Source organism: Coregonus clupeaformis, chromosome 8 (assembly GCF_020615455.1).
Source record: "Coregonus clupeaformis isolate EN_2021a chromosome 8, ASM2061545v1, whole genome shotgun sequence".
NCBI lineage: Eukaryota > Metazoa > Chordata > Actinopteri > Salmoniformes > Salmonidae > Coregonus > Coregonus clupeaformis.
This window is the reverse complement of record NC_059199.1, coordinates 56,757,770-56,775,302: the sequence shown is the minus strand read 5'-3', so window position 1 is coordinate 56,775,302 and position 17,533 is coordinate 56,757,770. Positions and strand designations below refer to the sequence as shown.

The following is a 17,533-nucleotide window of genomic DNA, read 5'->3' as shown; positions in this document are numbered from 1 at the left end:
AATGGCCCCTAGCCCTCACCCTCCGATCCAACAGGTCCCAGACGTGCTCAATGGGATTGAGATCCAGGCTCTTCGCTGGCCATGGCATAACACTGACATTCCTGTCTTGCAGGAAATCATGCACAGAACGAGCAGTATGGCTGGTGGCATTGTCATGCTGGAGGGTCATGTCAGGATGAGCCTGCAGGAAGGGTACCACATGAGGGAGGAGGATGTCCTCCTTGTAACGCACAGCATTGAGATTGCCTGCAATGACAACATGCTCAGTCCGATGATGCTGTGACACAACGCCCAAGACCATGACGGACCCTCCACCTCCAAATCGATCCTGCTCCAGAGTACAGGCCTCGGTGTAACGCTCATTCCTTCGATGATAAACGCGAATCCGACCATCACCCCTTGTTAGACAAAACCGCGACTCGTCAGTGAAGAGCACTTTTTGTCAGTCCTGTCTGATCCAGCGACGGTGGGTTTGTGACGATAGTCAACGTTGTTGCCGGTGATGTCTGGTGAGGACCTGCCTTACAACAGCCCTGAAAGCCCTCAGTCCAGCCTCTCTCAGCCTATTGCGGACAGTCTGAGCACTGATGGAGGGATTGTGCGTTCCTGGTGTAACTCGGGCAGTTGTTGTTGCCATCCTGTACCTGTCCCGCAGGTGTGATGTTCGGATGTACTGATCCTGTGCAGGTGTTGTTACACGTGGTCTGCCACTGCGAGGACGATCAGAGGTCCGTCCTGTCTCCCTGTAAGTCTGTCTTAGGCGTCTCACAGTACGGACATTGCAATTTATTGCCCTGGCCACATCTGCAGTCCTCATGCCTCCTTGCAGCATGCCTAAGGCAAGTTCACGCAGATGAGCAGGGACCCTGGGCATCTTTCTTTTGGTGTTTTTCAGAGTCAGTAGAAAGGCCTCTTTAGTGTCCTAAGTTTTCATAACTGTGACCTTAATTGCCTACCGCCTGTAAGCTGTTAGTGTCTTAACGACCGTTCCACAGGTGCATGTTCATTAATTGTTTATGGTTCACTGAACAAGCATGGGAAACAGTGTTTGAACCCTTTACAATTAAGATCTGTGAAGTTATTTGGATTTGTATGAATTATCTTTGAAAGACAGGGTCCTGAAAAGGGGAGTTTACTTAATTGTCCATTTACATGGAAATTCATTTTGTGGTGTCAGCTTACAAATACACAAACACAACACACTATATTACATGCAGTACGGAAAACTAGATATTTTGAAAGTTAATACTCAAGTCACACATTTACATTTTCACTGATTCAAAGTCTCTACGGCCTACTGTCCAACCGTGTATTGGACCTGCATCTGTCCTATGTCCCACTGTTCAGCAGCCTGATGGAATGAAACTTGCCCTGCTCCTATTCTTGCTGAACAGTGGGACCCTTAATCTCCTTCCGGATGGCAGCTGCTCAAAACATTGGGCAAGATTGTTGGTGGGGTCCTCTATGATGTTCCAGGCCTTGTCCCTTGCCCGTTTATCGTAGAGGCCCTGAAGCACCCTGCACTGCAGCCTGCAGAGCTTGAACCCCAGGTTCACAGTCTAGCTGAGGATACCATTATTAGCCACTGACTGCCCACTACCAGGCCAGGAAACAGAAAGTCAGCATACTCTCTATATGACAGGTGTAGTAGTTGGAGAGTATCCGGGTGTTGACATTCAGTTGTCGCAGTTTGCGCAGGAGGTACGGTCATTGTTGGCATTTTTTTATTGATGTTCTGAGTGTTGGCATTAAAAGAGAGTGTGCTGTTCATGATGGTTCTCACCCACTGGGAAAAAACTGTTTGAATCAACGTTGTTTCCACGTCATTTCAACCAAAAAATTCAATGTGATGACGTTGAATCAATGTGGAAAACTGATTGAATTTGAAAAATGTCTTCAACGTAAGGGAATTTCGTATTTTTTTCACACAACTTTTAACCTAGATCCAATGACATGGTGAAGCTTTTTGTTGATTTCACGTTGAATTCACACCAGTTGACAACCCAACCAAATGTAAAACTAGACGTTGAAATGACGTCTGTGCCCAGTGGCCAGGTACTTAAAACTCCCCACTCTCTCTACCTGTTTACCACCCAGGACTATGTGGCTCCTGAAATCAATGAGCAGTTATTTTGTTTTGTTGATGTTGAGTGTGAGGAAGTTGTTATTGCACCAGTCATGGACCCTGTTTACTTCTGTTGGGAAATGCAGTCATCTGAGAGGTCGACAAGGGCGCTGTCATCTGCATATTTCACTGCCAAGCAGTCCCCCTCTGAGCCTCTCAGGTCATTGTTGTATATGGAGAATAACACTGGGGAGATGCCAGTTCCTTGGGGGGAACTGGTAGATGTACACAGAGGAAGGGATGTTGTGTTGTTGAACTGGGCATACTGCCCCCTGTTCAGCAGGCAGTCTAGTACCTGCTAGATATGGTCCATCTGTAGGTGGGAGAGAAGGTGAGGCTGCATGCAGTTAAAAACAAAGTAGAAGTCCAGGAAAAGGATGTGCACATAAGAGTGAGCACTCTCCCAGTGTGTCATGGCACTGTGTAACACCGTCAGGATTGCATCCTCCAATGATCTGTTCTTCCTGTATGCAAACTGCATTGGAAAAGATCCTTGCCAAACTTTAAAACCTCTCCAACTTTTTTATTTCCAATTCCCTCATGAAACCAGTTCACCTTCACTGCATCCTTTTCATGCTCCCTGCGTCTAAAGTTAAACGCTGACCCTCATTTAAAATGAGCTGAATGAACCGCAGCAAGAAAATCCAGGGAGTAATTCTAAGCAGGACTTTTAGCCCTACCTGAAGTAAAGCTCCTTGTTAAATAAAAACTTTTCCAGAGAATGTGTTTTGTGCGCAAAAGGCCATTATTCTGCCCTTTTGTTCCTTGGAGAGGAACTCTCAAACAAAAAGAGTCACGTCACGCACCGTATTAGGGTTGACCCGTGAGCCGTGTTCCTGTTCTCTGCCCCCCTCTTCTCTCAGTACCCCTGACACCGGCGCGGAACCTGCGCTTCTCCAACGTCGACCATAGCTCGACCAGACTCACCTGGGAGGCGACGTCCAATAAGGCCAACGGCTACCGCATCATGTACGTCAAGACTAATGGAGTGCAGACCAATGAGGTGAGTGCTCACGTAGCTGGACTTTAAGCCCATAAATATATTGTGTTCATGTTAATGTTGCAGACTTTCCCCCTAAAGAAAGAACTTTCCAAAGACAGTTCTGTATTTCTGCAAGAATAGCATCTTGCTAACATATTAACCTTATAGAATGTGATATATAATCTGATATATGATTCTGACTGATGTATAGAAAAGTAGGCATCACTGGAAGGATACCACCTTTATGAGATGAATAAAATAAATACAAATATGTATTTTATATTGTCACATAGAGGGACTCACACTGACCGTTAACCCTGACCTCTCTCTTCGGTGGCCATAGATAGACGTTGGCCGCATCACCACCCTGTTGCTAAGGAACCTGACGTCATTGACGGAGTACACGGTGGCCATCTTTGCTATTTATGACGAGGGCCAGGCAGAGCCACTGACTGACAGCTTCACCACTAGTAAGACTGCCTCTACCCGTATAAGCAATGCTATTGACAGCTCTTGGCTTTCAACAACAGCCTTTATAATACAAAAAGGCTATAAATGCTGTGGCTTGTAGAAAGTGCCATAGAAATAGAATTACTAGAACGGATGTTCCCATTTAATTCAACGTTCCGTGATGGATGGGCATTCTATTTCTATGGAAAGTGCTACCAAATTATCTAGCTGCATTTGAAGATGAAACACTGATGTAAGTCATGAACAGAATCTTACATGGGATAAAGTGTATCTAAAAGTGAGTGCTGACTGTGAATATGACCACTCATATGGGGGATGCCAAAGTGATGTGGAACTCCTTCCATTCTTTTGAGGCTTCTTTACCCTTTGTGTCTAATCCAGAGACAGTCCCAGAGCCTCTGAACCTGAGGAGCAGTGAAGTCTCCACAGAGAGCTTCAGGGTCACCTGGGAACACTCAGCCCAAGACGTGGTCCTTTACAGACTCACATGGACCCCAACCAGAGGAGGAGTTACTAAAGAGGTCTGTGTTTGGCTGTCTTGTCTGGCTGACTGGCTTGTTGGTTGGTTAGTTGAATGGATTCATAGTTCTCTCTCCGTCTGTCACTGCAATTATGTGTCATTCTGGTGTCTCATATCAGCTAAAGAATCTATGACTGCAATTGAATTGTCTCTGCTAGCAGATTTTCAGCAACGTGATTTCTCTCAGGTTATGTATGCTATATTGGAAGATGTACAACTCACCTCCCATACTTTCTATCACATCCCTGAGCAGTTCAAGATTGACCATCTTGCAGGCACTCACTGAATATTGACACAAAGCCAGTTATGCTAGATACAGAAATTGATTGCCTACTTACCTTCTATGTGTTTTGTACCAATAAATCCTGATGCGAGCAGTACTTCCCCTTTTTTTTTTTTTTACACGACACATCTTGATTCATGCGTTCAAAAACAAAACACCACTCATACGTAAAAATGTATGCACACATGACTGTAAGTCGCTTTGGATAAAAGCGTCTGCTAAATGGCATATTTATTTGTATTTATTTTTTGAAGTGCTATTTTGAAGCCCTTTTGGTGACTGTAGAATTCCAGTCCATAAGTGCATTCGGTAGCAGCATAAATATCTGACATTGACTTAACTTCTCTCTACATTCCCTCCCTTCCTCCCTCTATGGTGAAGATGCTAGTGAACGGTGACATGAACAGCCACCTGCTGATTGGTCTGAGGCCCATCACTGAGTACGAGGTCTCTCTGATCGCTGTCTTCAGAAACGAGGTGGAAAGCAACGCCGTGACCCTCACAGAGTCAACAGGTAATTAAGGGAAACTCCACTCCAATCAGGGTTAATTGAACATTGGGGATTGTATTGATTATTGTATTGATTTGGTGTTGCCTCTGTGCTACTGCTTGCTCTTTGGGGGCTTTGAGCCAGGTTACGATTAAGCACCTTGTACCTTTCAATGCATTTGTTAGAATCGTGCATGTCCACCACACAGCTTTGATACCCATGTCTTGTATGTTTGCTACAGTGCATTGTTCATTGAGACTGGTCTTGAGAAAGATCTTTGTGCTGAAACATTGTCATTAAGCAGTCTAAACTATATCCCCTCTTATTCTTCTTTTGAAGGCTCAATATACACATTTGCTTAACTGATTGATTGATCTGACCATTTTGTCTGTTTTTCAGTGGCAAGAACAACGACTACCACAAAAGCTACTACTACCACAACTACCACAAAAGCTACCACCACAGCAGGTAAATTAGATTTTTTTCGGTCATGTACTGTATAGATTTTTATAAAGTGAATTTTGTGAGCGCTTTTAATAGTAATTTCCCCAACTTGTCCTGTTGATTATAATAGTGATGGTAATGATAATAGATTGCGTTTAAATAGTGCTTTTCACTTTGTTTAAAATTGCAACTCACTTCATCCATCATCAATAATATGTAGCTATGATCTCACCAGGATCTCTGTGTTTTTGTTTGCCGTCTCTTTCTGCACTGTTGCATCATTAGTCTAATGATATTGTGTTTATTCAAATGTATGCATGCACCCACACGGTCTGCATAGTAAAGCCACCTGGTGTCTCTATCCTCTCTCCATTTTCCACCTCCCTTTCTCAACCCCACCCTTACTCTCCCTCACTACCCTCTTTTTCTACCTTCCTCCAACCCTCCTTCACCCAGTTGTGCGTCTGGGTGTGAGGAACCTCCTGCTCAGCAGTCACACCACCTTCAGCATGGGGGTATCCTGGGAGCTGCAGGACAGCAATGTGCGTCAGTACCGCATCGCCTATGTCACCGCCAGGGGCGATCGTGCCGAGGAGACGGTAAGATGCAGACCGAGGAGACTTCCTTTCTTCTCTATTAGTATGATTCCCGATATCTCCACAGCCTAGCTCTTTACAATGCTAATTCATATTTAAGATAAGAGTATGACTACCCAACAGCCCCCCTATCACCTAAACCCATTGCACTGCCATCTCTCTCTATCTGTTCTCTCTTTCTCTATCCCCCCCCCCCCCACACTACAATAAAACCAGCCCCTCGCTCTTACGTCTTGCTTTTCCTTAGCGATAAGCTTACATTTTCTGAATGGATTAGTGTTGTATCGACGCCAGTCATTCAGCCAGTGTCTCTTGAGAATGCACTGCTCTTGGTGTCCTTCCAATGATTAGATATGTATGTATGGGAGAAATTGGGGTTGTATGGTAGTCTTTAAGCGTTTATGCCAGATGCATAGTGATATAGTGTTTAGTCAGATTCCTTATCTATTGTTATCAGAATGTTGTAGTCCGCTTTGTATTTGGAAACTGATCAGGTGGGAATGTAGTCGATAAGTAATACTTATCTCTTGTATAAACCTATATAACCAATGTTACAGCCTCATTGAAAGATAACAGTAGAAAACAATACAATGCAATCATGTCTTCAAATAGAATTTCAATTACAAAACACCAATTCATTCCTAGTCCACTGCTTTAGTACAGGAAAACCAGGAAAAGTCACTGAAGCCTTACATTTAGTTTCTCAAATCACGGGCAACTTTCAGCACCACAACCTGAACAGCTCCCATCCAAACACAGTTCATTGAAGGCCAGCCCAGCAATAGGAGCAGTAGAGTGGAACCCCACAGCCCTACTCTGTAGCAAAATCAAGGGGATTGAGTTTGCATTCTTCACAGATACTTCATTCCCAACTAGATTGAACCGGCCAAATTATAAATAGTTTGAGGGAGCACCCGCGTTATAAAAAAAATCTAATTTGGCAACAGCGGTGGCATTGGGACTCGGCTACTCGGGTCGCACTCCGTCCTGCGGTCCCCCACTTCGAAAAAGCTAGCTGCTATTTTCATCACGTTGGCCTGAAATTGATTTGTCAAGTTCGCCGCTTGTCATGGCTGTGGAACTTTTTTGGACAGAGGCGAGGCTAGACCGCACACGCTCGGAATGCAAACAGGAATGAGAGGAGGAATGGAGAGTGGATGAGAGAGAAACAGAGACGGAGAGAAAAAGAGGATGACTGTGGTGGAGAGAGAGAGGGAAGAGGAGGAGGATTGGCTGCAGTCCAGAAGTGACAGACATTCTAGGTGATTCTGAAATTAGACAGCCTACATTACGAAGTCACAGTGTTCACATGTCGAGTTATGCGTTGCGCCATACATTACTCAATTAACTTCTATAGCCTAACTCCTGAAAGTTTAAAAGTATCTTGTTTAACTGTTTTTCCAATTAAATTGACTGATATCAATATCTAGGTAGTCTACACCTTCATTTCAACTTCAATGTCTATTAATAATTAAATATGTACAAAAATTGGGGGCAAAAGACAAAAAAAAACATACTTGTTTACTTTTGTAGCAAAGCAAACTTAGCATGATTTGCTTAATGCTCACTCGCTTCATGTAGATTTCTATGAGTGTTTGCTGTTTGATTTTGCAATGAATTGCTGTTTAAAACTACAGTGCCTTGCAAAAGTAATCATCCCCCTTGGCGTTTTTCCTATTTTGTTGTATTACAACCTGTAATTTAAATGGATTTTTATTTGGATTTCATGTAATGGACATACACAAAATAGTCCAAATTGGTGAAGTGAAATGAAAAAAATTGTTTCAGAACATTCTAAAAAATAAATAACGGAAAGTTGTGCGTGCATATGTATTCACCCCCTTTGCTATGAAGCCCCTAAATAAGATCTGGTGCAACCAATTACCTTCAGAAGTCACATAATTAGTTAAATAAAGACCAGGCAAGGAGGGCATTAATCAGAGAAGCAACAAAGAGACCAAAGATAACCCTGAAGGAGCTGCAAAGCTCCACAGCGGAGATTGGAGTATCTGTCCATAGGACCACTTTAAGCCGTACACTCCACAGAGCTGGGCTTTACGGAAGAGAGGCCAGAAAAAAGACATTGCTTAAAGAAAAATATATGCAAACACATTTTGTGTTAGCCAAAAGGCATGTGGGAGATTTCCAAACATATGGAAGAAGGTACTCTGGTCAGATGAGACTAAAATTGAACTGTTTGGCCATCAAGGAAAACGCTATGTCTGGCGCAAACCCAACACCTCTCAACACCCCGAGAACACCATGGCAGCTTCATGCTGTGGGGATGTTTTTCATCGGCAGGGACTGGGAAACTGGTCACAATTGAAGGAATAATGGATGGCGCTAAATACAAGGACATTCTTGAGGGAAACCTGTTTCAGTCTTCCAGAGATTTGAGACTGGGACGGAGGTTCACCTTCCAGCAGGACAATGACCCTAAGCATGCTGCTAAAGCAACACTTGAGTGGTTTAAGGGGAAACATTTAAATGTCTTGGAATGGCCTAGTCAAAGCCCAGACCTCAATCCAATTGAGAATCTGTGGTATGACTTAAAGATTGCTGTACACCAGCGGAACCCATCCAACTTGAAGGAGCTGGAGCAGTTTTGCCTTGAAGAATGGGCAAACATCCCAGTGGCTAGATGTGCCAAGCTTATAGACTCATACCCCAAGAGACTTGCAGCTGTAATTTCTGCAAAAGGTGGCTCTACAAAGTATTGACTTTGGGGGGGTGAATAGTTATGCACGCTCAAGTTTTCTGTTTTGTTTTCTTATTTCTTGTTTGTTTCACAAGAAAAACTATTTTGCATCTTCAAAGTGGTAGGCATGTTGTGTAAATCAAAAAATCCATTTTAATTCCAGGTTGTAAGGCAACAAAATAGGAAAAATGTCAAGGGGGGTGAATACTTTTGCAAGCCACTGTGTATTCGTGTCAGCTTTTAGATGTGGATATGAATTAATCATTATTTAATTAATGTTTGTTATGACATACAGAGATTCACACTCAACCAGAGCCAATATGATTCAAATCTAGTTTTCTGCTCAAGTGCAGACCTGACATGTTGTTAGCTATTTTTGGGAGGTATTCTTCTTTGTCATTCACTGACCCAGCATGTCCATTCACCAACCTCCACTCCAGACAATACCAGAACCTTGTCGTTCTGATATCGTGATTGGCAGCTGTGTGTGTGTGTTCTAGAAAATGGTCCCCGGTGGTAAGAACAGCCTCCTGCTGCAGCCACTGCTGTCTGACACGGAGTACAAGGTGACCGTCACCCCAGTCTACGCCGACGAAGACGGCCCCGGTGTCAGCCGCATGGGACGCACCTGTAAGTCTGTCTGCATGACCTTCTCTCCATGGTGACGCGGACACTGAGATATATGTCCTGTTCTGTTCGGGACAATGGAAGCCTCTGTGCTTCTGTATTCTTCTTTCAGGTGGAATATGAACTTAAAATATATACCCTGAGTGTACAAAACATTAAGAACACCTGCTCTTTCCATGACATACAGTGAGGGAAAAAAGTATTTGATCCCCTGCTGATTTTGTACGTTTGCCCACTGACAAAGACATGATCAGCGAGTTGAGTTGATGCCAAAGAGCTCGATTTTGGTCTCATCTGACCACAACACTTTCACCCAGTTCTCCTCTGAATCATTCAGATGTTCATTGGCAAACTTCAGACGGCCCTGTATATGTGCTTTCTTGAGCAATGGGGACAGGTTAAAGACAGATTTTTAAGCCTTGAGACAATTGAGACATGGATTGTGTATGTGTGCCATTCATAGGGTGAATGTGCAAGACAGAAAATGTAAGTGCCTTTGAACGGGGTATGGTAGTAGGTGAATTTGTGCATTTTTATTAGGATCCCCATTAGCTAATCTTCCTGGGGTCCAACACCAATTAATAAGACATTACAAACAATTACAAATTAAGACTTTACAAACATTTAACAACTAGACAGTACAGACAATTAAAATACCTGACAGGTAACACATTTAACATTCAGTTGATGCTTTCTATTTCCTGTCATATGGTCTATCGCATTAGATGTTCTTTTATTTTTTTCTTGAAGGTGGATGTACTTTTTGCATGAGAAATATGGATTGGTAAAGAGTTCCATTCAGCTATGGCTCTATATAAAACTGTAGATTTAAGGCGATTATTCCTTGGCTGGGTTGTCTTAGATGCCCTGAATTTACCTGTCTGGTTTGGAGCCAGGCGCACCAGTTTGAGTGTGTCAAGAACTGCAATGCTGATGGGTTCTTCACGCTCAACAGTTTCCCGTGTGTATCAAGAATGGTCCACCACCCAAAGGACGTCAAGCCAACTTGACACAACTGTGGGACGCATTGGAGTCAACATGGGCCAGCATCCCTGTAGAATGCTTTCGGGGGGGAGGTTGCAACTCAATATTAGGAACGTGTTCCTAATGTTTGGTATACTCAGTGTATAATGAAGTACTCACTCACTCTTCATAAACCCAGGTAAAACTGGGCAAACCTTGTTGAATGGTTGTAATGACGTCATTTCTGTTGCCCATTGGGAATGAATGAGTTAGTTAGTTAGTCCATGAACCCTCACCGTAGGTGAGATATCCATACTCTGTATATCATTGACACATACTGAATAATCCAATGGAAGCTCTTTACCTCTACATTATAGAGCTCTCATTGGCTTAAATCAGCTATTGATTGACAGGAGATGGTAATCCCGCCCCTGGTGTTTGTCAGAGCTGAAAGGACCCACATCATTACCAGACATTTTTTTATGGAATTCACATTTGCATTCTTCATCTTCCTCAAATGCTTACATGAGTAGTTGCTGATTATTTTCCCTGCTCTGAAAACGACAGTCCCTGGACACCACTTTGAAATGTATTGTCCCCTTTAAGAATGAAAAATGAGGCAATCCCTCAAACAACACGTCACATTGGATGTGTGTGTGTGTGTGTGTGTGTGTGTGTGAATGATTTGTATTGAATGGAACAGGTCTGGAGAAGTAACGCTAACACTACTGAATACAGTTGTAATTCAGTCCAACGCTGTGAGTCTGTGACTCACAGTTAGTCAACTAAAAGCCCATCAGACATGTATCGTGTTTAATTTAAGAACCCAATGTGCTTCTCTTTTTAGGACAGGAGACTGAGAGACTCATATGTACAGTGCCTTGCAAAAGTAATCATCCTCCTTGGTGTTTTTCCTATTTTGTTGCATTACAACCTGTAATTTAAATGGATTTTTATTTGGATTTCATGTAATGGACACACACAAAATAGTCAAAATTGGTGAAGTGAAATTAAACAAATAACTTGTTAAAAATAAATAAATAAATAATAAATAAATAAATAACGGAAAAGTGGTGCATGCATATGTATTCACCCCCTTTGCTATGAAGCCCCTAAATAAGATCTGGTGAAACCAATTACCTTCAGAAGTCACATAATTAGTTAAATAAAGTCCACCTGAGTGCAATCTAAGTGTCACATGATCTGTCACATGATCTCAGTATATATACACCTGTTCTGAAAGGCCCCAGAGTCTGCAACACCACTAAGCAAGGGGCACCACCAAGCAAGCGGCACCATGAAGACCAAGGAGCTCTCCAAACAGGTCAGAGACAAAGTTGTGGAGAAGTACAGATCAGGGTTGGGTTATAAAAAAATATCCAAAACATTGAACATCCCACGGAGCACCATTAAATCCATTATTTAAAAAATTGAAAGAATATGGCACCACAACAAACATGCCAAGAGAGGGCCGCCCACCAAAACTCACAGACCAGGCAAGGAGGGCATTAATCAGTGAAGCAACAAAGAGACCAAAGATAACCCTGAAGGAGCTGCAAAGCTCCACCGCGGAGATCGGAGTATCTGTCCACAGAGCTGGGCTTTACGGAAGAGTGGCCAGAAAAAAGACATTGCTTAAAGAAAAAAATAAGCAAATACATTTGGTGTTAGCCAAAAGGCATGTGGGAGACTCCCCAAACATATGGAAGAAGGTACTCTGGTCAGATGAGACTAAAATTGAGATTTTTGGCCATCAAGGAAAACGCTATGTCTGGCGCAAACCCAACACCTCTCAACACCCCGAGAACACCATCCCCACAGTGAAGCATGGTGGTGGCAGCATTATGCTGTGGGGATGTTTTTCATCAGCAGGGACTGGGAAGCTGGTCAGAATTGAATGATGGATGGCGCTAAATACAGGGAAATTCTTGAGGGAAACCTGTTTCAGTCTTCCAGAGATTTGAGACTGGGACGGAGGTTCACCTTCCAGCATACTGCTAAAGCAATACTCGAGTGGTTTAAGGGGAAACATTTAAATGTCTTGGAATGGCCTAGTCAAAGCCCAGACCTCAATCCAATTGAGAATCTGTGGTATGACTTAAAGATTGCTGTACACCAGCGGAACCCATCCAACTTGAAGGAGCTGGAGCAGTTTTGCCTTGATGAATGGGCAAAAATCCCAGTGGCTAGATGTGCCAAGCTTATAGAGACATACCCCAAGAGACTTGCATCTGTAATTTCTGCAAAAGGTGGCTCTACAAAGTATTGACTTTGGGGGGGGTGAACAGTTTTCTGTTTTTTTGTCTTATTTCTTGATTGTTTCACAAGAAAAACTATTTTGCATCTTCAAAGTGGTAGGCATGTTGTGTAAATCAAATGATACAAACCCCCAAAAAATCCATTTTAATTCCAGGTTGTAAGGCAACAAAATAGGAAAAATGCCAAGGGGGGTGAATACTTTCGCAAGCCACTGTATGCAGAGTATCTCATCTACAATTGATTACTGTACTTGATGAAAATGTACCTTATTTCTGAGTGAGTTATGTTCTCTCACTCTGTCCACCGCTCACTCACTATATATCTCTCTCTCTCTCTCTCTCTCTCTCTCTCTCTCTCCCTCTAACTTTCTGTCTGTCTGTCTGTCCTTCTCTCTTTTTCTTTCCCTCTAACTGTCATTATGTCTATCTGTCTCATGTCTCCATACTTATTTCCCCTCTATCTTCTCTTCTTTCATTCTCTCTTTCCCTTGCTCTTTCATTCTTCCTGCAGTGCCACTGTCTGCTCCTAGGAACCTGAGAGTGTCAGAGGAATGGTACAACCGCTTCCGTATCACCTGGGACACGCCCCCATCCCCCACTATGGGCTACAGGGTAGTCTACAAACCTATCTCTGGTATATACTCATGCATTCATGCCCACACTCACACGCACACACAAAAGCACACAAACACACACACAGTACTGCTTATTTCTAAAGATAGCCCGTCTTACCCACATAAACCCTACAACACACATCAATACTGCTTATTAAAAATATCTGTCATACAGCCCATCTACAGAGGGGAGTGCGTATGGCCCAGTACATCACTGGGGCCAAGCTTCCTGCCATCCAGGACCTCTACAGTGTGGGAAAAAAGTATTTGATCCCCTGCTGATTTTGTATGTTTGCCCACTGACAAAGAAATTATCAGTCTATAATTTTAATGGTAGGTTTATTTGAACAGTGAGAGACAGAATAACAACAAAAAAATCCAGAAAAACGCATGTCAAAAATGTTATAAATTGATTTGCATTTTAATGAGGGAAATAAGTATTTGACCCCCTCTCAATCAGAAAGATTTCTGGCTCCCAGGTGTCTTTTATACAGGTAACGAGCTGAGATTAGGAGCACACTCTTAAAAGGAGTGCTCCTAATCTCAGCTTGTTACCTGTATAAAAGACACCTGTCCACAGAAGCAATCAATCAATCAGATTCCAAACTCTCCACCATGGCCAAGACCAAAGAGCTCTCCAAGGATGTCAGGGACAAGATTGCAGACCTACACAAGGCTGGAATGGGCTACAAGACCATCGCCAAGCAGCTTGGTGAGAAGGTGACAACAGTTGGTGCGATTATTCGCAAATGGAAGAAACACAAAATAACTGTCAATCTCCCTCGTCCTGGGGCTCCATGCAAGATCTCACCTCGTGGAGTTGCAATGATCATGAGAACGGTGAGGAATCAGCCCAGAACTACACGGGAGGATCTTGTCAATGATCTCAAGGCAACTGGGACCATAGTCACCAAGAAAACAATTGGTAACACACTACGCCGTGAAGGACTGAAATCCTGCAGCGCCCGCAAGGTCCCCCTGCTCAAGAAAGCACATATACAGGCCCGTCTGAAGTTTGCCAATGAACATCTGAATGATTCAGAGGAGAACTGGGTGAAAGTGTTGTGGTCAGATGAGACCAAAATGGAGCTCTTTGGCATCAACTCAACTCGCCGTGTTTGGAGGAGGAGGAATGCTGCCTATGACCCCAAGAACACCATCCCCACCGTCAAACATGGAGGTGGAAACGTTATGCTTTGGGGGTGTTTTTCTGCTAAGGGGACAGGACAACTTCACCGCATCAAAGGGACGATGGACGGGGCCATGTACCGTCAAATCTTGGGTGAGAACCTCCGTCCCTCAGCCAGGGCATTGAAAATGGGTCATGGATGGGTATTCCAGCATGACAATGACCCAAAACACACGGCCAAGGCAACAAGGAGTGACTCAAAGAGAAGCACATTAAGGTCCTGGAGTGGCCTAGCCAGTCTCCAGACCTTAATCCCATAGAAAATCTGTGGAGGGAGCTGAAGGTTCGAGTTGCCAAACGTCAGCCTCGAAACCTTAATGACTTGGAGAAGATCTGCAAAGAGGAGTGGGACAAAATCCCTCCTGAGATGTGTGCAAACCTGGTGGCCAACTACAAGAAACGTCTGACCTCTGTGATTGTCAACAAGGGTTTTGCCACCAAGTATTAAGTCATGTTTTGCAGAGGGGTCAAAAACGTATTTCCCTCATTAAAATACAAATCAATTTATAACATTTTTGACATGCGTTTTTCTGGATTTTTGTTGTTGTTATTCTGTCTCTCACTGTTCAAATAAACCTACCATTAAAATTATAGACTGATCATGTCTTTGTCAGTGGGCAAACGTACAAAATCAGCAGGGGATCAAATACTTAATTCCCTCACTGTATACCAGGCGGTGTCAGAGGAAGGCCCTAAAAATTGTCAAAGACTCCAGCCACCCTAGTCATAGACTGTTCTCTCTGCTACCGCACGGCAAGCGGTACCGGAGCGCCAAATTTAGGTCCAAGAGGCTTCTAAACAGCTTCTAACCCAAAGCCATAATACTCCTGAACATCTAATCAAATGGCTACCCAGACTATTTGCATTGCCCCATATTACCTCAATTACCTCGACTAACCGGTGCCCCCGAACATTGACTCAGTACCGGTACCCTCTTTTTTCTTTCTTTTTTAATGTTTTATCTTTTTATTTATACTTTTTGTTTTATATTTTGTATTATTTGTATTTCTTTATTTGTTGTATTATTCTTTTTTTATTATTATTAATCTTCAAAAAAAAATTGTATTATTTTTCTTAAAACTGCATTCTTGTTTAAGGGCTTGTAAGTAAGCATTTCACTGTAAGGTCTACACCTGTTGTATTCGTCGCATGTGACAAATAAAATGTGATTTGATTTGATCTCTTCCACCTGATGCTTTACTACTACGACTACTACTACTACTACTACTGTTACTATTACTACATTTACATTTTAGTCATTTAGCAGACGTTCATATCCAGAGTGACTTACAGTTAGTGAGTGCGTACATTTTCATATTTTTTTAATTAATTTTTTACTACTACTTCTATTACTACTACTAGTACTATTGCTACTATTACTCTTATTCTTACTACTACTAGTGCTACTACTGCTACTACTACGACGACGACGACGACGACGACGACTACTACTACTACTACTACTGCTACTACTACTACTGCTACTACTGCTACTACTACTACAGGGATGTAGCTCAGTTGGTAGAGCATGGCATTTGCAACGCCAGGGTTGTGGGTTCGATTCCAGTATAAAAAAAATTAAAATGTATGCACTCACTAACTGTAAGTCGCTCTGGATAAGAGCGTCCGATAAATGACTAAAATGTAAATGTACTACTACCAGTACTGCTACTCCTGCTACTGCTACTCCTGCTACTACTACTACTGCTACTACTACTACTGCTACTACTCCTGCTACTACTACTACTACTCCTGCTACTACTACTACTACTACTGCTACTACTACTGCTACTACTGCTACTGCTACTCCTGCTACTACTCCTGCTACTACTACTCCTGCTGCTACTACTGCTACTACTACTGCTACTACTCCTGCTACTACTACTCCTGCTACTACTACTACTACTCCTGCTGCTGCTACTACTGCTACTACTACTGCTGCTACTACTACTACTACTACTACTACTAGGGCCCCGTGTAGCTCAGTTGGTAGAGCATGGCGTTTGCAACGCCAGGGTTGTGGGTTCGATTCCGACGGGGGCCCAGTATGAAAAAATTTATGCACTCACTAACTGTAAGTCGCTCTGGATAAGAGCGTCTGCTAAATGACTAAAATGTAAAATGTACTACTACTACTACTACTACACACGGTGGAAAAGTGCATGAATCCTCATTCAATATATTGTGTTAACTACAAAGGATAATCTTCTGGTCCACCTCCTACACTTGTGATCCCACTCACATGTGATCTGGTCAGTTCATCACCTTCTAAGCACTAAATGCTTATTAACAGAGAAATGCCTACTGTCCTATTGATAGGATGCCCACTGGGCCCTCCGGTAGAGGGCAAAACCGCATTGACACAAAACTTTCCACACAATGATGTCTAAAGCTGTTTTCTGACTGACAACCCACTACACTCAACTCCACTTCACCCTTAATACAATGCAGTATTCATGAAATTCGAGCAATCACGGACAGCTGCAAAAAAAAAACAGAAGGTCTTAAATGCTCCTTAGGCGAGAGTAGCCTACGAGTTCTGTAAGCACTGTGCTGTAGTATGTGTGGTGGTGAATGTGAGCGCTCTCTCACACACACACACATACACACACCCCTCTCTTCTCCACATCTCCAGGACCTGCTCTGGAGACCTTTGTGGGTGAGGACGTGAACACCATGCTGATCCTGAACCTGATGAGCGGTACTGAGTACGGCGTCAGGGTTATCGCCTCCTACACTACCGGCTCCAGCGAGGCCCTCACCGGCAAGGCCAGGACATGTGAGTAGATTATCAGCAGCCCCAGGTAGAATGGGACTCGAGAATGGATACTTTGCATAATAAACAGTTAATTAATCGATTATTCAACTTATTTAACTTATTCAACACAGCGCCTCCAGGTAGAACAGGACTCCAGAATGGACACTGTGTATACTGTAACTGCATAATTACTTACTTATCCTCTTCATGCCTACAGGCACATAACAAACTTTTATACTAAACAGTTTAATACTTACTACAAGATTTTTGGTCACATTGATCACTCATCAGAAACAATACAATTTACATAAAATATAGACATTTTTAGATGTTATACCTCTTTTGTTTCCATGCTAATGTAAGGTTGAGTTAGATCTCTCTCTACATTTACATCATTTATCCAGAGCGATTAGGGTTCAGTGCCTTACTCAAGGGCACGTCAACAAATGTTTCACCTAGTTGGCTCAGGGATTCGAAGCAACCTTTCAGTTACTGGCCCAAAGCTCCTAACCTCT

The 17,533-nt window shown here is 43.0% G+C and overlaps 1 protein-coding gene across 1 annotated transcript in view; it reads left to right on the top strand.

The window, feature by feature from the left end:
- Nucleotides 1–17,533, top strand: part of LOC121571995 (collagen alpha-1(XIV) chain-like) — a 107,440-nt gene that overhangs the window by 46,146 nt on the left and 43,761 nt on the right. Inside the window, exons 10-18 of the mRNA XM_045222094.1 lie at nt 2,989–3,128; nt 3,451–3,577; nt 3,960–4,099; nt 4,763–4,895; nt 5,271–5,339; nt 5,772–5,914; nt 9,110–9,239; nt 12,969–13,091; nt 16,896–17,039. Of these exons, the coding sequence (XP_045078029.1) occupies nt 2,989–3,128; nt 3,451–3,577; nt 3,960–4,099; nt 4,763–4,895; nt 5,271–5,339; nt 5,772–5,914; nt 9,110–9,239; nt 12,969–13,091; nt 16,896–17,039 (1,149 nt within the window). The remainder of the gene's footprint in view (nt 1–2,988; nt 3,129–3,450; nt 3,578–3,959; nt 4,100–4,762; nt 4,896–5,270; nt 5,340–5,771; nt 5,915–9,109; nt 9,240–12,968; nt 13,092–16,895; nt 17,040–17,533) is intronic.